Here is a 22,239-nt window from a genome sequence, read left to right as displayed (position 1 = left end):
AAATATTCTTTCACAGATTCTAAATGGTTCCAACTGCTCAAAATAACTAAGTTCCCATTTCACCAAAGTTTGTTTCCCTATGTACATTAAGATACAACATGAGGACTGGGGTTGTACTCAGTGGAAGTGAGCTTGCCTAGCATGTGTGAGGCACTGGCTTTGATTTTCAGTACAACATATAAATAAATAAAAGCCCATCAAAAACTAAAAAATATTTTTAAAAAAGATATAACATGAATATATTATCTCATATACTCATCCTCCCCAACACTCTGAAGAATAGTAATGATTTGTTGTCTAAAAGTTTTAGGCATCAAATGCTTAAGTCTTATCATTTGTTGAAAATGGCTCATTCTTTCTGTCATTTCAAAGAAGTTATCTATAAATCAAGGTTACAACCCACCCACAAACAATCCCCTTTTATAATGCTACCATATCATATTCTGTCCATAGCATGTTTAAACCCATACTGAAAGAAGAAAATCAAGTAATTCCCTTAAGATGGGAGTCATTCATTCAATCGATGGATTCATAATTCTCTTAGATTCTGGTCTTTCTTTACAGGCCTATGTTGAGTCATTTCTACAAACTATTTTAACTCCTTTATGGAAAGCCTATTAAGGAATTTTAAAGTTTTCACCCTTTTTGTGAAAAAGACTATTATCCACTAAATTTTTAATTTTTTTAATTGTCAATCTTTTTTTTTTTTTTTAACATGGTGCTGAGGATCGCTCGAACCCAGGGACTCAAACATTCCAAAAAAGAGCCATACCATTGAGCTACAACTCCAGCTTCACATTAAATTTTTATCAACAAATTTTAACAATTATCTCAGCTTACAGAAGGTTGTGTACTCAATTTTCACATAATTGTTATATGATGTTTCTCCTTTGGATAAGCCCTATATTTTTTCTTGAACTGTGAATTAATCCCAGAGGTGCATTACCACTGAGCTTCATCCCTAGCCCTTTCTCTTTTATTTTGAAACAGGCTCTCCCTAAGTTGCTGAGGCCAGCCTTGAACTTTCAATCCTTTGCCTCCTAAATCCCTGGGATTATAGGAATGTGCCATTGTGCCTGGCTTATGCCATATAAAAGATTAAGTATTACAAACATAGGGTATATGAGTTGGTATTCTAATTCCAAGAGGCAAAAATCTAATTCAAATTACCATAAGCAAAAAAAAAGGAAATTTATTGAATCATGAAAACAAAAGTAAAGGATGTGCAGTCAACATGTATGACTGGTTCCAGATCAAACAATGTCATCAGATTTCTGTTTCTCATGTCCATTTTCCTCTATTAGAAATTTCTTTGGGAAGGCTTTCCACATGGGATGGCAAAGGCTACTGGTGAGTTTTTAACCCCATTAAATCCTCAAAGCTTGAAATTCCAAAAATAGAAATTATCTTTTTTACTACTCTTAACAATACTTCAAGGACTGTATTGGTCCAGAAGGGGCTATTTTATTAATAGCTAGGTTGAGGGGAAATAATTGGTCAGCCTGTGACCAATCTACTGCTGTCCTTGAATAACAGTTTCATCAGAATCATAAGCATTGAGGGTGGGGTACTGAGCAGGGGAGAAAGTCTACTACTCCAGTCATTTCAAATAATGGATGATGGTGAACTAAAGGCTTTTTCATATGGACTACATAGTAGACTTTACTAATCAAACAGAATTCACTGATATTCGATAAGGACTGGATGGTGACTAAATGATTTCTTTCCTATATTTGTTATTATCATAGTGTTTCTCTATTATGAATTCGCTGATGTCGTCTGAGAGCTGAGGCACAGCTAAAATTATCCTCACATTCATGACATTTATAGGGTTTCTCTCCAGCATGAATTCTCTGGTGTAGTCTAAGGGACAAGATCTGATGGAAAGCCTTCCCACATTCATCACATTCATAGGGTTTCTCTCCTGTATGAACTCTCTGGTGTTGGTTAAGGTAGGAGCCACAACTGAAGGCCTTCCCACATTTGCTACATTCATAGGGTTTCTCTCCTGCATGGCTTCTCTTATGGTGAATTAGAACTAAAGCATCACTGAAGGCTTTCCCACATTTACTGCATTCAAATGGTCTCTCTCCAGTATGAATTCTATGATGTCGATTAAGCTGTGAGTCAGTCCTGAAAAACTTGCCACACTTGATGCACTCATAGGGCTTTTCTCCGGTATGAATTCTCTGATGTTGATTAAGGTGTGAGCGATAGCCAAAAGTCTTCCCACACTCATTACATTTGAAGGGTTTCTCTCCTGTGTGAATTCTTTGATGAAGAGTGAGGGCTATGCGTCTGCTGAAGGCCTTTCCACACTGATTACATTCATAGGGTTTCTCTCCAGTGTGAATCCTCTGGTGCTGATTAAGGTGTGCACTCTGTCTGAAGGCTTTGTTACACTCCTTACATTCATATGGTTTCTCTCCTGTGTGAATTCGCTGATGTTCAACAAGGAAGGCATAACGGCTAAAGGCCTTCCCACATTCATTGCATGCAAAGGGTTTCTCTCCCGTGTGGATTCTCTGGTGCTGAGCCAGGTGAGCGCTCTGCCTGAAGGCTTTGTTACATTCTTTACATTCATATGGCTTCTCTCCAATATGAGTTCTTTGGTGTTCACTGAGAAAGAAGTCATGGCTAAAGGCTTTCCCACAGTCATTGCATGCACATGCTTTCTCTCCACTGTGAATTCTCTGAGGTTGATTAAAGAATGAGTAACAGCTTAAGACTTCACCACATTCATCATATTCATGGGGTAATTTTCCAAAATGATTACGTTGAGTTGGATGTTCAGTAAATAATGAGTGGATACTTAAGAAATTTGAAAAATTATTAGTTTTATAAGGTTTCTCACCAGAAGGAATTCGTGTATCTTTATTAAAGTGAGTAATTTGATTCAATTCTTCATATTCATTACCTGTCAAAGATTCCTTCTTAGCATGGAGTCTTTCATATTCAATTATAACTGAATTTTGGGTGAAGAATTTATCATATATATCAAATTTATGGGCTTGTTTTACTGTGGGAATTCTCTGTTGTGCTAACAGTACTGACTTCAGGGGGAGGCTTCTCCCAGAATAATTATATTCATTGTGTCTTTTCCCAGTAGAGATGTCCTTAAGAGTTGTCATTTGCCTGAAATGGCTCTCCTGATTTCCCCGATACCACTCAAACCCCTCATATTTCCAGCCTTCTCTGAAACTGCAGCATTCAAGGCCATGACTTGTGAGTCTTTCTGTTACCATGCACTGGGATATTTCTTCCTCATCAATGAACAATTTTGGAGACAATTCCTTCATTTCACACCATGACTCCCAGTCTGAAAAATATCAAGAAAATAAATGTCTTCTTTTTTTCACTTTTCTAGGAGAAAGGAACCTTTAGGGAAAATTTAATTGAGGGAAAAGAAGGAATAAAGTACATGGTTCTAGCATCTCCCAAATATGGCCATGCAATATGAACAAAATACAAAGAATAAAGAGGTTGATCAAAGACAGCATATGTGTTGGGGAGGTAGTGATAGCAAATCAGGTACAAAGTAGGGCATAAGAGGCAGACAAAGCTAAATGCCAGAAAGGTAAGGAATTGAGGATGACTGATTAAGTCTTTTTTAATATTTATTTTGTAGTTGTAGTTGGACACAATACCTTTATTTTCCTTATTTTTTAAATATTTTTTTTCACTTATTTATTTTTTGCTGAGGATCAAACCCAGGGTCTCCCATGGCGAAGAGAGTACTCTACTGGTGAACCACAGCCCCAGCCCTGATTAAGCCTTGCTTGTTTTCTCTGCCTCTAGTCTTTAAAGACTCCAGTCCACCCTGCACTGATATTCATATGACTGAAAGTTCCACGAGGGTATGGACTTATATTTATTCCTTTTTCTTCTTACGGTGGCATATCATGCCTGGAGCAATGACATCTTGATGAATGGATGCTGCTAGATTAATATCTTGTAATATTTTCCACTAATGCTGCCCAAAAACTTCTAAGATTTTACCAGGGTCCAGAGGAAAATTATTGTTGTTTTCTAAAGTATCTAGAAGAAATAAGATTATCAGTTTTTCTCATCAAGAGAAAAATGATGCCTGCCAAGTAGACAATACTTTCAGGAAAGGATCTTAGTTGAACCAAGGTGAAAGGAAAGCTTTTCTAAAAAATCACCTCAAAAAAGAGGAAAATAAGAAAATCCTTTTAATTTAATTTAATTTTAATTAACTTAATTTTAATTTAATTTAATTTTAGACAATATATTAAATATACAGAATCTATGACTATATGCCTAGGACCTAGTAGAGGGGAAAAAAGTCTGAGATAGTGTCCTCCCTTTTATAAACTCTAAAAAGAGAGATAAAACTTGTGCATACAATGATTCAACATGATACATAATGCAAGACTAGCTAATATGAGATAGATCATCATTAGAATAGATGTTAAGAAAAAAAGACATCAGAATTCACTAAAGAATAATTTCTGGAGGCTATAGCTTGGTTTTCAAGGTTATGATCAGACTTCTAAAATATGACAACTATTTTACTAACTGAGCCATTTTCAAATTAGGATATAATGTAGGATTATTTTAGAACTGCACATATTAGCATGTTGGGGTTAATGAGATGAACTCTCCCCCAAAACAGTTTCCCATCTGTTGAAAAGGAAATCTTCCTCCAGACTATGGAAGCACAAAACTGAAAGTCAAAAAATAGAAGATGTCTGTGTCTGCATCTTCCTTCTTTCCAACACATCCACCACCCAGGAAAAGCCCCCAACCTCGTCAGTTCTCCTGTGCACAGCCTTGGATCCTCTCCTACATGGGCCCCTATATAAGCCCAGGCCTGAGAGGGCTTTGCTCACTTATTTTCCTGTAGGTACTTAACGTTGTTCATTCTTTCTTCATTCTTTCTTTTTGTTCGCTTACCCATTCTCCCAGACTTCCTGTCCTGTTATAGGAGAGCAATGTCCAAGCCCATTATATTCCTTCTTACCAATAACAAATTTTACTCCAGACAAATTTATAAAATAAAAATGTTTATACAATGTCTAAATGTAATGCCAAGTAAAAGAAGCCTAAAGGGAGAAGACTACAGGTATTTTTCAACCTGGGAGATTCTGAGGTGCCTAGAACTCCAACCACTTAAAAAAAGGCATATGAATACTGAAAGGGAATGAATTCCTCATGGGAGAATGTCCTGGGGAAAGTAGAGAGCAGGAAATAATAATTGTATGTGTGGAAGACATATTCACTTTGATGGAGTAGAGAAATACTTAGGAGCCAATGATGTCATAATAGCATTTAGCAAAAAAGAAAAGGAAATTCACCTACATCAGTAACTGAGGAGAAAAAGGAAATATGGTTTCAGGTAAAATGGAAAAGAATCAAATGGACACCCATGTGGCACAGTAAAACAACACACTCTTTGGGGCCAGACAAGGATGGGATTGAATCCTATCTCTGTATCTAGGTAGCTACCCTCAACAAACTGATTAACCTACTTCTTGAGTCTCAGTTTTCTATTTGACAAAATGAAGTTACCTTGCAAGAATGATAAGAGAACAAGAATATTTATAACACATCCACCAGCGTTGGGCTTATTACAGATACTTAGTGATACTTATCATAAAATAATTCAGTACTCAGTAACTCTTGTACCCACATCACTAGTAGACTCAGATATTATTATTACATCAATGTTTGAATAGGGATTATGCAACAGGCTGTCAAGTGACAAGACAAAAAATAGGAAAAGTAAACTCTTTAGGGTTAAAATGAATCCAGGCAATGTTATTGATATTAGAGATATGTAATTCCCAGCTAGTTATATTGTATAACTGGATGGAAGTTAGAATCACAGTATGATCAACTTTGGAATCCAATTAGAACCATACAGTAAGTAGGCTGATCTAAGACATTAGAAGAGGAAAAGTTCTTACTATATCATGGACCTAGTCTCCCATATGCTGATCTGGTGGACAACAGACAAACTGATATACAGCCAGCCCTCTGTATCTGCAGGTTGCACATCCATGGATTCAATTAACTGTGGATTGAAATATTAGAAAAAATGTATTTGTACTAAACATTCGTAGACATTTTTGACATTGTTTGCCAAACAATATACTCCAACAACTATTTACATAGCATTATATTGTATTAGGCATTATAAGTAATATAGAGATGATTCAAATTATATGAGGATATGCATAAGTGATATGCAAATACTATATAATTTTATATAAAGGATTTGAGTTTCCATGTGTTTTGGAATCCACAGAGGACCTGGGTCCAAAAACCTGCAGGCACTAAAGGACAACTATATTGAAAAAGTAAATAATCATTACATTACTGGCATGAAACTCAGGAGATTTTGGTGGGAAGTCTGGGGAGAAAAGTCTGGGACTTGCGGGGAAATCTTAAGAAGGAAAAGAAAATTCATTGCTAACATCAAATTTTGTTGCAAAGAGTAGCCAAACCAATGACACAGACTTACAGATTCAGTCCCCTTCTTTAAAAGACTATGTAGGGCGATACTGCCCAATATAGCAGCCACTAGCTATATGTGGCATTTAAATATTTAATTAAAATTAAAAACTTAAAAATTCATCTCCTCAATCACACTAGACACAATGTGGCTGGCCAATGTGGCTAGTGGCTTCTGTACTGGAAAGCACAGTCATATATTATTTCCATCATTACAGAAAATCTTATTAGCACTGGAGAGAGATCCAAGTTAATGTGATGATGATCTTATGGTTAATAAGGAAAGACAGAAAAGTAGGGACAGGAGTCAGTTAAAGGCACAAAAAAATCAGAAAAGAGTTTTGAAAAGAGAAAAAAGATAATGGTCAGAACTACCTTATGCATCTCAGTAAGCTGAGGAGTATAAAAACGAAGCAAAGTACCTGGATTTAGTCAAACTCTATAGAGGGGCAGAAGCTACTCTGCAAGTGGCAAGACAGTGGGAACGAACTTGAAGTAAAGGCAGTAAGGAAAGATTAGAAATGACATATAAGTAATTATAAGAGAGAAGGGTGTATGGTTTGCAGGAACACTAAAAAGGTTCTATAAAATGTTATATGTATGTGAAAGAAGATTTAAACAAACAAACTGCACCAAAAGAAAAAAAGTAATGTGTGCATACTTTTACCTCATGTTAATTAAGCCAGGTAAATATCAATCAGAATTCTGCAAGGATTTTATTTCTGAACTTAGAAAATTAAAGAACACATGGTCAAAATGATCAATAATATAAAAGAAAATTCTGAAGAAAAAAGAGGTTTCTAGAATGAATAATATGGCCCAAGACATTGTATTTTATACTTTCCTCCCATCATCTTGTGAAAGGGTGAAACCAAGGTGACTTGTAAAAGTCACCAACATTGTGGAAAATGTCAAGAGAAACTCACTTGAAGCATAAATACTCATGTGACACAGAGAATAGAGTAACTAACACAGAGCCTGAACCTGTGAACTGCATTTGGTTGAAGGGAATCTCACAGGGAGAATGATACATGGAAGGATTTCCCTGTCATTCTGAATCTGTCTAGGCACTACAACTAAGAATCAGCATTAGAGCTGCTCCTTAATATTTTTCTTTTTAAACAAATAAAATACTCACAAAATTTTAAAAATCTACAAAGAAGATTCTTTCAAAATATCCTCCAAAACCACGACCATTGTTAGCTGATGTCAACATTTAATATCCTCCTAGAATTCTCTTTCCCTGTACAGACAAATATATACAATTTTTACATACATACTATTTACAACCTGCTTTTTCCTCCCATAAAACACTATAGATATCTCTCAGTGTCAGCATCAATAAAACTATCTCGTTCAAAGGCTGATTGAGCCATACTTCAGGTAATAAAACAACTAATAATAGATTTTTGCACTTGTATCCCCCAAACTCAGTTACTTACAAGCCAACAATCAGTTCTGCCCTCAATTTATGTAGTTCAGTTGTATTTAGTGTTTATAATTATGTGCTTAAATATTTAATTAATTGAGTGCTAAAAGAAAATTGTTTTAATGAAAACCGTTAAAAGCTTTAGAAAAATAGAGCAGAAGCAAGTTGCTTAAAACTTGTTTTTGAATTAGGTAAAAAATAAAATTGTAAATGCCTGATAAAAACTAACTCTACAAAAATTCTGTACCCACATCGGTTTGTGTTTTGCAATGGAAATCATACATGATGAGTGTAGTTTATATAAGAAAAATGAAAGCTGAATTCCAATCAACAGACCATATTCAAATAAAAAGCACTGGCACTATACCAAAAGGCTAATGAAGGAGCTTGAGTTGTAGCTCAGTGGTAGAGCAGATGCTTAGAATGTATAAGGCCATAGGTTCAATCCCCAGCACCAAAAAACCAAAACAAAAACAAAAATAAAAGCTAGTGAGGGCATGGTACTGTGACTCAGTGGCAGAGTTCTTGCCTAGTTTTGATCTTCAGCACCATATAAAAATAAACAAATAAAGGCATTGTGTCCAGACACAAGTACAAAAAAACTTTTTTAAAAAAGCTAGTGAATATTCATTTATGTTTTAAAGTTAAACATATAATATTTAGTTCAGTTGTACTTGGTGTTTATAATTACATGCTTAACATAAACATGAAGATACATATACCTCATATATATATATATATATCTTTACATATGTATCTTAATGTGAAACATGTATTTTTAAATATGTGTTTTTATTACTCCTTGCAGTCAACACTTGAAAAAAATTAACCATTTAGAAATCAAATACTGGGGGCATGGGCTTTAGCTCAGTGGTAGAGTGCTTGCCTAGCATGTGTGAGGCATTGGGTTTGATTCTCAGCACCACATATAAATAAATAAAAGTCCATAAGCAACTAAAAATAAATTATTCCTAAAATGAAAAAGAAATCAAATACTGGGGAATGATCTTCGATAAATTATATTGTAATATTTGTGTGCATGTACAAATACATAACAAATCCCAAACATTACATATAACTATAATGCCCCAATAAAAATAATAGGGAAAAAAGGAAATAAAATAAGCAACTTCTAATAATGTGATTTTGTATAATTTTGCATTTCTCCAAGATCCATTTCTAAAAGTAGAAACATTAAATTAAATTAAATTGTACATATTGAAAATATTAATATTCTCTCAAACTGCCTTCTAAAAAATTTATCAACAGTATAGAAAGAGCACATCTCAAAACCCACCCACACTGGCTAACATCATCTTAAAATCATTGCCTACATAAGTAAAAAGTACCTCTCTGTTCTTATAATTTTGATTATAAAATTGAGTATCTTTTTATGCAAATTTATATATCTTTTATATATATTATGATGTATTTTGCATAATTGAACCATATATCTTCTAGGTGATTTATAGAAGTTACTTATATATTTAGGGCATTAAGCCTATGTAAATATTTTCCCTTTTCACCACTTTTTATTGTTTTATGTCCCCTTCATTTACAGTGCTTTGATAAAAAAATTTAATTATGTAAACTTAAAGCTCTCACTTTTTCCATTATAGATGCTGGCTTTGATGTCATTCTAGGAACAACTTTCTAAAATCTAGTATTATACAAATATTATTTATAACTTTTAAGAAACTCTTTGCCTCATTGATTTGAAAAGCTACCCTTTCTTACTATAAATTCTCATATAAACCTGAGTGTCATTTCACTGATCTACTCATTGTTCTTATGCTCTCTATATTTTCTATACTGTTCCACTAGTTTATTTCACTGTTATGATACCAGATCAATCACCAAAATTCTTACATATTAAAAATTGAATATTTTATTAATTTTAATAATCCACATGATCAAATATGCAATTCAGAAAGGCAAGAACAGTTTGGCAAGAAAAAAACATCGTGATAAATTATTATAGAATTTCTCTTCTATAAGTCTTTTTCTATTTATTTGGTACTAAGGATTAAAAAATTGGGGTGCTTTTTCATTGAGTTATATCCCCATCCCTATTTATTATTTAGTTCTGAAATAGGGTCTCACTATGTTTCTTAGGTTTCCCTAAGTTGCCAAAGCTGGTCTTGAATTTTGGTCCTCCTGCCTGAGCCTCCAAAGTAGCTAGAATTACAGGTGTGCACCACTGCACCTGGCTCTTTAAGTTTTTATAGAAGAAAAAAACATTAGAGAAAAATTAATCACTTCAAAGATGCTGGAAATATATTAAAATAGAAAATACCTTGCTATTTTAAATGTTTACATATATGTGTGTGTATGTGTTTGTGTGTACACATTTAAGATGGAAACAATTCCTTAATGTCAGAAAGAATAAAAACTGCACCTGTAAGACACAGATAAGGAAACTGAGATAGTCAAAAGGGAAAAAAAGTAAAGGAAGATAAAAATATTTTAAAGGAAAACATATGTAGTAAATATTTTTCCTTTTCCTCCTAGATACACAAAAATTGCATCAGCCAACTTTCTCTTGTAGCCATATGACTAAGTTTTGGCAAATCAGAAGAGATAGACATCACAAATGTCAATTCCAAGTTGGCCCATTGAAAATGTCCTGAGAGATCCCTCAACATCCATTCATTTTTATCTTGTTTCTCTTTTTGTGTGTATGTATGCCTTAATCTACCTTCTGCCCCCGGCCCTGCCCCATGCCCTTTTTCTTTCTCTTCCTCCCTCTCTGCCTTGCTGGCTTTAGTATAAGATTCCAAGGACATGATGATCCCAACAGACGAAAGGGATCTGAATGTCAATCTAAATGACGGCATGCAGCAGAGGCCCCAGATAATGGCATACTGGATTATAACATGTCCCCCCCAAAAAAAAAAATCTTTACATTTTTATTCACTAAGACTTTGTTAAAGCAAGAAGCATACTCTAAGAAATTCAGAGAAGTGAATAAAACAGTACAACAAGCTGGCTAGATAGAGATGAATACATGCAAATTAATATTTGCTCTACTTGCCAGTGATAACCACTTAGAACACTAAAAGAATATTAAGCTACATAGTAAGGAAAACAGTGTAGCACTGATTTAGAAATAAACAGTGGAATGAAAAGAAGAGGGCAGATGTAAGAATCACACAAATATAAGAACTTGGCATGCAGATGAAGGCAGCATTATCATCTATCAGTGAAGAAATGCATTAGTCAATAAATTCACACACCATATTTAAAAATTAAAGTCCATAGAGATTATAGGCCTAAGAGTGAAAAACAAAAACCTTAAAACTATTAAAAATAATACAAGAGAGTGGGGTACAGTGGTGTCTGCCAGTAATCCCTACTACTTGGGAAGCTGAGATAGATTGCATCACAAGCTTGAGGCCAGCCCAGACAAATTAGTAAGACAGTCTCAAAATAAAAAATAAGAATAAAGGTGGGGCTGGGGATGTGACTCAAGCGGTAGCGTGCTGGCCTGGCATGCATGCGGCCCGGGTTCGATCCTCAGCACCACATACAAACAAGATGTTGAGTCTGCCGGGAACTAAAAATAAATAAATAAATATTAAATTTCTCCCCCCACCCTCTTAAAAAAAAAAGAAGAAAGGGCTGAGCTGGGTACGATGGCAGAGGCCTGTAATCCCAGTGACTTGGGAGGCTAAGATAGGAGAATCACAAATTCAAGGCCAGCCACAGCAACTTAGCAAGGCCCTATCTCAAAATAAAAAATAAAAAAGGCTAGGAGTGTAGCTCAGTGGTAGGGTACCCCTGGGTTCAATATCTGGTACTGCAAAAAACCAAACAGAATATTTTTATGACCCTAGTTACTAGGGGAAGATTTAGTAAATGAGGCTACAAAGGATGAACTATAAAGAAAAAGACAGATCTGACATTAACATTAAAAATTTCTATTTTTGAAAAGAAATCACAATTTAAAAGGCACGACACATTCTGGGAAAAGGCAAGAGACATTCTGGGAAAAGAAAACAAACACGTTTTCTATAGAAAAATTAATAATACTCAATATATTTTAAAAAGTTCTACAAATAAATAAAGACAAATAACCTAACTCCCCAAAAATGTGTTGCAAATAAGATACAAGAAACTTCGCATACATCCGTAGTTTGAATGTAGTTAGGAAATTTGTATTTTACAGATGAATAAGTTAGAAAATTTAGGGAATATATTTTATGTATATACTAAAATGTTTGAATCAAATGAGTAAATTTATATCTCAGATGAATAAACTAGAAAAATTAGTATATATAGTTCACATGTATACTAAAATTGAGCAAGTAAGTAAATATATTGTTTATCATTGTCAGAAAAGGAAATTACAAATAAGTAAAAGAGGAAGGCTACAATTACCTCAGCTTGGAGTTACACTAGAATCTAATTACTAATATAAATGAAGAGTTTTAATATATAAAGAGACAGAGGCAGAAATAAAAATAGAAGTTTATGTATATACATGCACTTATTTCCTATCTCTATCTGCTGTGATGGCCTGACAGCAATGAGCACATCTACAATCCAGATTTTGGTTTCTAAACACCATTTCCCAACAAAAAGAACCAGGTTTCTTGGAGAAGTGACAGATTCAAGGCTGGGCAAGGAAAACAAAATGAACCTGGGATACTCTGTAGTGCCAGAAGGAAGGAAGTGCTCAAAAAATGGAGGGGAACATGTGAAAAGCTCACAGGAACCAACATGGAGATTCTGATGGCCAAAACTGGAACAAACTGAGCAACAAAATAATGATTCATTGGATTTAACTCCATAGGAAAAAATCCATAAATCTAGCAATATAAAGATGAATCTCTTTAAATTCTATGAAGTCTTTATTTCATAGAAAAAATACATAAATCTACAAATATAATTGAATTCATAATAAAATGGGGGAGAAGAAACAGTTCTTCCACACAGAATGATCCTATTTTTTATATGTGTATAGACAGATATATACGAATATACATATTCCTGTGGTGCTAAAATTAATAAGCAAAAGTTTTATGAAAAGTTGAATAGTTTCAAAGTATTTTCTACAAGATAGTTATTAATTATTAATAGAAAAATAAGAACTTTATAATGGAAAAAACAAGTAGACACCACCCTCACTAGGCAAGCAAAGTTAGTATCATAGATAATAAGGCACATCAACATTGTAAATTCTTTGATATGATGTACTGAGGGACACAATATTATTTCTGTGGTATTCTTTAAAAATATGCATACTCAACCTAATCATAAGAAAATATCAGATAAATCCAATTTTTTTTTTAAGAAAACTAGCTTTGTCAAACTACTGGGTTTTTTTCTAAAGAGCGTGCATGTATATCTTTAATAACATTTTTGACAAAAGTAAAAGGTCAAAAAAAGCAAATCTAGAAAAGTATGCAATTCTGACCACAATAGAGAAAAAGAAAAGGAAAGGATTAAGATTTAGAGTACAGGTAAAAGACTAGAAAATAAAATGTGATAAAATTGAAAGGAAAAACCCCAAGGTCAAGTTGAGGTTTCTAGGGGAGCACATGCTAAAGAGGTTTCCTTGCCACCTGAAGTTCAGGGAAGCCTCCTCAGGACCACTTGTGTGGATACCTTACAATGGCCTTCTCTGCCCAGTTATCTGTCACTCACCTGCACACTGATCTTGTGACATCTTTCTTTCCACCATCCAAGGTTCCTTTCCTTGCTCCAATAAGGAGATCATGTTGGGCTTAGAAATGGAGAGGCCTATTTATAGGGTAAGAAAAATGAAAGCCAGAGAGACAAATCAACATGCTGCAGTTGTTCCAGGTCCCAGACCCAATTTCTTGATCATCAGGCAAGAAATGACCTTTAAGGGTCAAAGAATGGAATGGTGCTTGTACGTAGGATTAGGAAGGTGAAGCTTATTCCATAGCAGTGGCTCTCAAAGCTCTACAACAGAAGTAGCCATCACCTGGGCACTAATTTGAAATGCAAATTCTCAGGCCCCAACTCAGACCTACTGTTGTTTCTACAACATTGGCTCTGGAACTTTGACAGGCATCAGGATCATTGAAGGACTTATTAAAAGCCAGATTACTAGACACAGTCCCTGAATTTCTGATTTTGTAGATCTAGAGTGGGGTCCTATAATTTGTATTTAACAAATTTCCAGAGCATGCTGATGTTGCTGTTTCAAACCACCATTCTATAGCAAAGGGAACTACTCATTTCCAACTCTAAAAAACTACTTCCAATCACTTCCTGGAACAGAAGGCAGAAATTCAAGTACCTTCAAAATGTCCTAGATATTACTGATTGAGGAAATAAAAACATCTCAGAAGGAAATTTTGGATTTATCGGGGAGAAACATCCTTACCAAGCCATACCAAGTTCCTGTAGTTTTCAAACATGACTTCTCTGTATAAATCCTTCTGAGATGGGTCCAACCATTCCCATTCCTCTTGGGAAAAGTCTAGAGCCACATCTTTGAAAGTCACCAACCCCTGAAATAAAAATAAATTCTTATTCACCAAGTGCTTAGATTCCCATATGGTCCCAGTAAAAAAGATAAATTCATCCAGAGTTTAAAGCTCTAAATAATCCAGGAAAATAATTTTATTAGAAAACAATTACATGTGCCAGGTGCAGTGGTACACGTCTCTGATCCCAGCAGCTCAGGAGCCTGAGGCAGAAGGACCACAAGTTGGACACCAGCATCAGCAACTTAGACAGGCTCTAAGCAACTTAGTGAGACTATGTCTCAAAATAAAAAATAAAGAACTAGGGATGTAGCTCAGTAGTTAAGCATCCTTGAGTTTAATCCCTGGTACAAAAAAAAAGGAAAAGTATTATATGTTCAGGTTTGTAAAATATTTTGAAGGAAGAGAAATATTGAAAGAGATTCACCACTTGAAATTTCTACACTTCTGTGAAAAAGACATATATACAAATACAAGAAAAATTAGCTTATAACATGAAAAAGTATAAGTATATGAGCAAGGGCTAAGTTGTACTTTGTACATACTAAGTTATAAAAAATTTATTATGTGGAAGATTTCTTTATATTCCCCAAACTGGGATATTAGGCATAGCAGAGTAGTGAAGGAAGGCCTTGGATTGTGCTTTAACAAAAGAGTATGATCTGAATTTAGACTCTTTATATAAGGAAAATTTCCAGAAATATATCCTGAAGAAATAATGAAGAATAAGTAAAGATATTTAGACAGATTTTTCTTTAGAAGATTATACAAAAAAAATATGAAAACAACTTACATGTCCAAAAATAGAGTGTAGTCACTGAATTCTAAGCTGCATGAAGGGAAGTCTGTTTTAACTGATGGATATCCAGTGTCCATTATAAAACTTATCACATTGTAAAAACTATTTCCCACTCAGTGAAAAAACTGGTGAAATTTTCTATTTCTGTATGAAGGAATACACAATGCTTAAAAATGATGAGGTTCCAGTCTATAGAATGTGTTTTCATTTCTCCCAAAAATAATGAAATTTCAAATATGGAAATAGAGATAAATGTATCTGGATAAATAAAATTATATAACTAGATAGTGTGGTGTAATTTCCATGTGCTGCTCTTTCTTCTGTGGCTGGGAGGCTGATCTACATTGACAGTATCAATAAGCTCCCTTGACCCTGCTATTTTCATCTGTGTTCAGGTGCTTGAAAGAGATGTGAGGGAAGTGAGCAGGGTTATATATTTATTCCAGGATCATTGGAGGACTTATTAAAAGCCAGATTACTAGACTCACTCCTGAATTTCTGATTTTGTAAATCTAGAGTGGAGTCCTGGGTGATCTTTGTTCTTCATTAAAAGCTCACAGTACCTATCAGGAGGCCTCTCCATCCAATTTTCTGCTTTAATGAGTCCCAGGATACAGTGCCACCCTTTTTAGTTTCTCTATACCCTGATAATACCTTATAAATTGTCCCCTTTTGAGTTTCTTGCTAGAATCCTGATTGATGAACATTTTGATTTCCAGAACAGAGATTCCTCAAATTTTAAGACTACTCTACTATACTTTCCTAAATATTCACTTTCCTGTTATCCTGATGACTATTTCATACCATCTGTTTCTTTCTCAAGCCACCAACTTCTCCCTTGTTCTCACTTTGAACTTGATCCTCCTGCCTCCCTATGTACTTGGCAATCTGTTACCTACACTGTATACACTGTCTTTTCTCTTATTATGGATAAATTCCAGGTTCTATATACAGCCGATCCTTCACTTGTCCACAAAAAGACACTGTCATGTTTTTTTCTTGTATTACCAACTTTTCTCACTTTACTGGATCATTCCTACCAATATACAATCTAGTGCAATATCTTCCATTTTACAAAGAAATATAAAAATAATTCCCTTCCATGATCTCATTCTATTCCTCTTTTTTTAAAAAATATTTATTTTTTTTTAGTTGTAGTTGAACCCAACATCTTTATTTTATTTATTTATGTTTATGTGGTGCTGAGGATAGAACCCAGAGCCTCGCATGTTCAAGGCAAGCACTCTACCGCTGAGCCACAACCCCATCCTTCTCTATTCTACTTATTAACTCTTCTAGGGGCTGCGGTTGTAGCTCAGTCATGCAGTGCTTGCCTCACACATGTGAGGCACTGGGTTTGATCCTCAGAATCACATAAAAATAAAATAAATAAAATAAAGGTATGTGTTCACCTACAAATAATAATAATAATAATAATAATAATAATAAAAACTTTTCCAAAGAGTTGTTTAGACCAGGGATATCCAAAAGAAATATGTAAGCCACATATGTAATTCTAGATTTTCCAGTAATCATATTTTAAGAAGTAAACAGAAATAAATTAAGTCAACTTAATAATACTTTTCATTTAAGTGATGTATTTAGAATGTTATTAAGATACAATGTAAAGATATCCGGATGTAAATTATATAATTGATATAGAAAATTATTAAAAGGACCATATTTTTTTGTACTAAATCTTCAAATTATGACATATATTTTAAAATTACAGCACATCTTAATTTGGAGTAGTCATATGTGGCTACTGGCTACATTATCATAGGTCCAGATTCATCTTCTCCTGTTGAGAGCCACAGCCAAAGGGGCCCCAGCAAACTTCCAGCTGCCAGCAAACTTCAGACTGCCAGCTGATGATTGGCTCACAGCGGCCCCAGCAACATCTAGCTGATTGGCTCCTCTGCGGTGATGTTCATTGGGCTGTTTCCCTGCCCTTCAGACTGCCAGCTGATGATTGGCTCACAGCGGCCCCAGCAACATCTAGCTGATTGGCTCCTCCACGGAGCTGCTCATTGGGCTGTTTCCCTGCCCTTTCAGACCACGGAGCTGCTCATTGGGGGACTTCTTTGGCTCCGCCCACGCGAACCAGCCAATCGGCCTCAAGAGCAGGAGGATTGTGGGAGGTGGTGAGGGTTGGTGGGTGAGAGGCTTGTGGAAGCCGGTGGTGGCAGTTGGGCTCTGAGGATTTTTTTTTCCTGAGGAGCTGTTTTGCTTGGCGTTTGTAGTTCTAAAAATAAAGTTAGTTTCTTTTGACAAGTGGCTCCTGAATTGTGCCCAGCCAGACTGCGGCATTTGGTGGCTCGCACGGGGAGCGACTGAGGGTAAGTAAACTGCTCGCCCCTGAGGGCAGGGCGAGAGGATGGGTAGCCATTCTAAGTTTACTCTTTTGTTTTGCTTCATTTTTGTTTTAACTTGCCTGTCCCTGGAGATGAGTGAGAGGGAAGAAAAACTGCTCACATCTGAAGAAAAACTATTTGCGTCTGAGGAACAGATAGGGAGAAAGGACGGATGCACATGTCAGGAGGATAGAAAGGTTGATATAATGAATTATTGTTCCAACTTTATTTCATTCTGTCTCGGTTTGGTTTGGTGTTATCTTGCTGGGTTGTATTATAGTAGAAATACGGGATCAGCAATTAGTAAAAAACAAACCGAAAGATTGTTAAGTAAATTGTTAGAGCAAGGAGGCTTCCCAGTAAAATCAAGAACAGTCAGGGCATACGCTGATATAATACAAAAATGTAGCCCATGGCTTTTTAAGGAGGAGTTGTTAGATATATCACAATGGAACCATCATGGTGAAGATTTAAAAAGAATAGAAAAGAACAACCCAGAGACTCTGCCAGTTGGCACATTGCCATTGTGGACGAACGTATCTGGTTTGCTTTGTCCAAAGCCTTCAGTTCAGACAAAGGTAGAGGAAGGAGAAGACATAAAGATTCAAGTAAAAGAGAAGGTCTTTCGAGCTAGTGAGACAGAGGAAGGAAGTTTAGAGCAGAAAAAGCCATCAGGGGAAAAGTTACAACAGGAGACTGCTAATAACACCTTTCTATCAGAGAGTGTAAGTGTCCAACCAACAGCACCACCTCTACAGGAGACTGCTACTAACAGCATTCTATCACCAGAGGGCATAAGTGTCCAATCAACAGCACCACCTCCATATGCTAGGAGACTCCCAACCCCCTCAGTTGATAGTTGGGATCCTGAGACAGGATCTCAAGTATGCCCTGTATTTGAGGTAGGAGGGCAGCGAATTTACCAGGGTTTAAATTTCAAATCAGTGAAGGAGCTAAAAAAGGCTGTAACAACCTATGGTCCTCAAGCACCCTTCACTGTAAGCTTGGTCAAATCCATTACCAACTTAAACATGATGCCAGCAGATTGGGCTAATATTTGTAAAGCTGTGCTAACTGGAGGACAATCCCTGTTATGGAAGGTTGCCAATGAGGAATTTTGCAAGGAGACGGCTAGGCGAAATGCAGCAGCTGGTTATCCTCAGAGAAATCTAGATATGTTGTTAGGAAAGGGACCTTATGAGGATCGGCAGCAACAAATTGCATATGATCCTGGTGTATATTTACAAATTGCTGTAGATGCAGTTAAGGCATGGAACACTTTACAAGGACATGGAGGTTTACAAGGTCAATTATCTAAGATAATACAAGGAGCTAATGAACCTTACGCTGAATATGTAGATAGGCTTATTCAAACAGCTACCAGAGTTTTTGGGAATACAGAACAAGCAATGCCATTAATACAACTACTGGCTTATGACCAAGCGAATCGTTGGTGCAGAGATATCATTAGACCATGGAAACAGGAAGATTTAAACACATATATTAGGGGCTGGGGATGTGGCTCAAGCGGTGGCGCGCTCGCCTGGCATGCGTGCGGCCCGGGTTCAATCCTCAGCACCACATACCAACAAAGATGTTGTGTCCACCGAGAACTAAAAAATAAATATTAAAAATTCTCTCTCTCTCTCACTCTCTCACTCTCTCTTTAAAAAAAAAATAAACACATATATTAAATTATGTAGAGACATTAATGAATAAGAGCAAGTCATGGCAGCTGCAGTAAAACAGGCTTTAGATGCCAGAGACATTAATGAACAAGGGCAAATTGTGGCAGCTGCAGTAAAACAGGCTTTATATGCCAGGCCAAGAACATGCTACAATTGTCAACAAGCAGGACATTTTAAAAGGAATTGCCCCATAGGAGGAGGGTTTAACAAAACTAGGTATCAAAGGAGTAGAATACCGGATATTTGCCCACGATGCTGTAGAGGGAGACATTGGGCTAATGAATGCCGTTCTCAAACCACCATAGAGGGTACTTCATTACATTGGGCTAATGAATGCCGTTCTCAAACCACCATAGAGGGTACTCCATTATCAAAAAACGAACAAGGACAAAGTATTTATCCACAATATCGTGGACAAAGGCATCGGGCTCCGTTGCCAAAAAATGGACAGGGGGCCCCAATGCTCCGGGGCCCCAAACCACAAATATACGGAGCACTGGAGGAACACAGCAACCCCAGCAACCCCATCAGGGTAGTGCCCAGGACATCAGATCCCTCATCAGACAAACCAGAGGGAGCGCAGGGTTGGACATCTGTGCCTCTGCCAGATCAGTACTAACTCCAGAGATGGGAGTTCAAATCATTCCCACAGGGGTGAAAGGACCTCTTCCCAAAGGAACAGTAGGCTTATTATTGGGACGCAGCTCTTCTACTCTAAAAGGACTTTTGATAAGTCCTGGGGTAATTGATCCCGATTATGAAAGTGAAATAAAAATTATAGCCAGTTCTCCAAAGGGTATATCAGTAATTTCACCAGGAGATAGAATAGCACAGTTACTAATAATACCAAGCCTACATGATAAATTTTTCAGTCATGCTGTAGAAAGAGGTTCCAAGGGATTAGGCTCCACAGGTGTAGATTGGGCTATGCTTTCTTTAAATTTAGATTCTCGCCCCATGCTAAAACTAAATATTCAAGGACATGAATTTAATGGGCTACTGGATACAGGTGCAGACCTTAGCATCATCTCTCATCAAGAATGGCCAAAACATTGGCCATTACAACAAGCCACTCAAACGCTTCGAGGCCTAGGAGTGGCGACTAATCCCGATAGAAGTGCAATGGTATTAGATTGGAAGGATCCTGAAGGATGTGAAGGAACTATACAGCCATATGTATTGGATCATCTTCCCGTAAATTTATGGGGACGAGATGTCCTAGATCAATTAGGTTTGACATTAACAAATAACATCAATCAAAATGCACCCACTATTATGGCTAGACAAGGTTTTAGGAAAGGAAAAAGATTAGAAAAACAAGAACAAGGTATAGCAGCACCAATACAAATAGATCAAGGAACAGACAGACATGGGTTGGATTTTCACAAAGGGCCACTGAGACAATAAAAATTACATGGAAATCAGAAAGACCAGTATGGGTTCCTCAGTGGCCCTTGACTAAAGAAAAGATACAAGTAGCCCATGATCTTGTCAAACAACAATTAGCGGAAGGACATATACAACCTTCTGTATCTCCCCATAATACTCCCATTTTTGTCATCAAAAAGAAATCTGGTAAATGGAGATTACTGCAAGATTTAAGAGCCATTAATAATGAAATGGTCATTATGGGACCTGCTCAATCGGGGATTCCTCAATTGTCTGCTTTGCCAAAAACTTGGTATGTTTTAGTTATAGATATTAAAAATTGTTTTTTTTTTCAATTCCAATTCATCCTGAGGATAGTCCACGTTTTGCATTTACTATCCCTGCACTAAATCATGAAGGTCCTGATCAGAGATATGAATGGAAAGTACTCCCTCAAGGGATGGCTAACAGCCCAACTATGTGTCAAATTTATGTTAACAAAGTAATCCAGCCACTTAGAAATCAAAATCCTGAGCTACAAATATTTCACTATATGGATGATATATTATTAGCACACAAAGCTAAAAACACATTGCTAGAATGTTATGCCACACTTACAAACTATTAAAAAATTATAATCTAGAGATAGCAATAGATAAAGTACAATTAAATTTTCCAATTAACTATTTGGGAGTTCTATTATCCTCAACCATGGTCCGTCCACCAAAAATTCAAATACGAGTAGATCAGCTCAAATCACTTAATGACTTTCAAAAGTTATTAGGAGACATAAATTGGATAAGGCCTTATCTAGGTATTCCAACAGGAGAATTGGGACCTTTATTTGATATCCTAAAAGGTCCTTCAGATCCAAATTCACCCCGAATGTTAACGCCTGAAGCAAGAAAGGCATTAAAAATTATTGAAACATATATGGAAAATATGCATTTGGATAGAATTGATATAAGTTTGCCTTTATTATTTATTGTACTACCAACAAAAAATATTCCTACAGGAGTATTTTGGCAAGAAGGTCCATTATTATGGATACATTTATCTTATTCTCCTAACACTATTCTTACTAGGTATCCTGAGGCTGTAGGACAATTAATACTCAAAGGAATAAAAACAGCAAAGGCAGTGTTTGGAATTTCTCCCAATAAAATTATTACTCCATATACTATGAATCAAATTGATGAATTAGCTAATGAGTTAAATACTTGGGCAATAATCATGTGCAAATCTAATTTCATTTGATAACCACTTACCATCTAATCCTTTATTGTCTTTTTGGTCATTGCATTCTGTAATTTTTCCAAAAATGACAAGAAAAACACCTATCATGAATGCTCCAAATATATTCACTGATGGGTCAAATAATGGTACAGCAGCAATAGTTACACCTGATTGAACTTTTACATTTTTAGTACCCAAACAATCAGCTCAAAAGGTAGAGCTTAAAGCAGTATTACAAATTTTTGTGATGTTTAAAGATTCTGTATTTAATTTATTTTCTGATAGTCAGTATATAGTTAATGCTATAGTATCCCTTGAAGATGCTGGTAGGATTTCCCCTTCTTCTACTGTTTTCTCTTTGTTTTCCACTATTCAAAGTTTAATCTGGGACAGAAAAGATCCATTCTTTTTTTTTTTTTTTAAGAGA

At 35.9% G+C, this 22,239-nt stretch overlaps 2 protein-coding genes across 2 annotated transcripts in view; one reads left to right on the top strand and one right to left on the bottom strand.

Moving 5' to 3' along the window:
- The window catches only part of LOC113175100 (zinc finger protein 569-like), a 127,150-nt gene that overhangs the window by 60,751 nt on the left and 44,160 nt on the right, over positions 1 to 22,239 (top strand). The window lies entirely within an intron of this gene.
- Positions 1,287 to 22,239, bottom strand: part of Znf527 (zinc finger protein 527) — a 35,841-nt gene continuing 14,888 nt past the window's right edge. Inside the window, exons 4-6 of the mRNA XM_026379271.2 lie at positions 14,265 to 14,391; positions 13,556 to 13,651; positions 1,287 to 3,319 (exon numbers count right to left, since the gene is read on the bottom strand). Of these exons, the coding sequence (XP_026235056.2) occupies positions 1,743 to 3,319; positions 13,556 to 13,651; positions 14,265 to 14,391 (1,800 nt within the window). The 3' untranslated portion in view covers positions 1,287 to 1,742. The remainder of the gene's footprint in view (positions 3,320 to 13,555; positions 13,652 to 14,264; positions 14,392 to 22,239) is intronic.

Source organism: Urocitellus parryii, chromosome 15 (genome assembly GCF_045843805.1).
Source record: "Urocitellus parryii isolate mUroPar1 chromosome 15, mUroPar1.hap1, whole genome shotgun sequence".
Lineage (NCBI taxonomy): Eukaryota > Metazoa > Chordata > Mammalia > Rodentia > Sciuridae > Urocitellus > Urocitellus parryii.
This window is presented reverse-complemented; position numbering and strand designations above follow the sequence as displayed.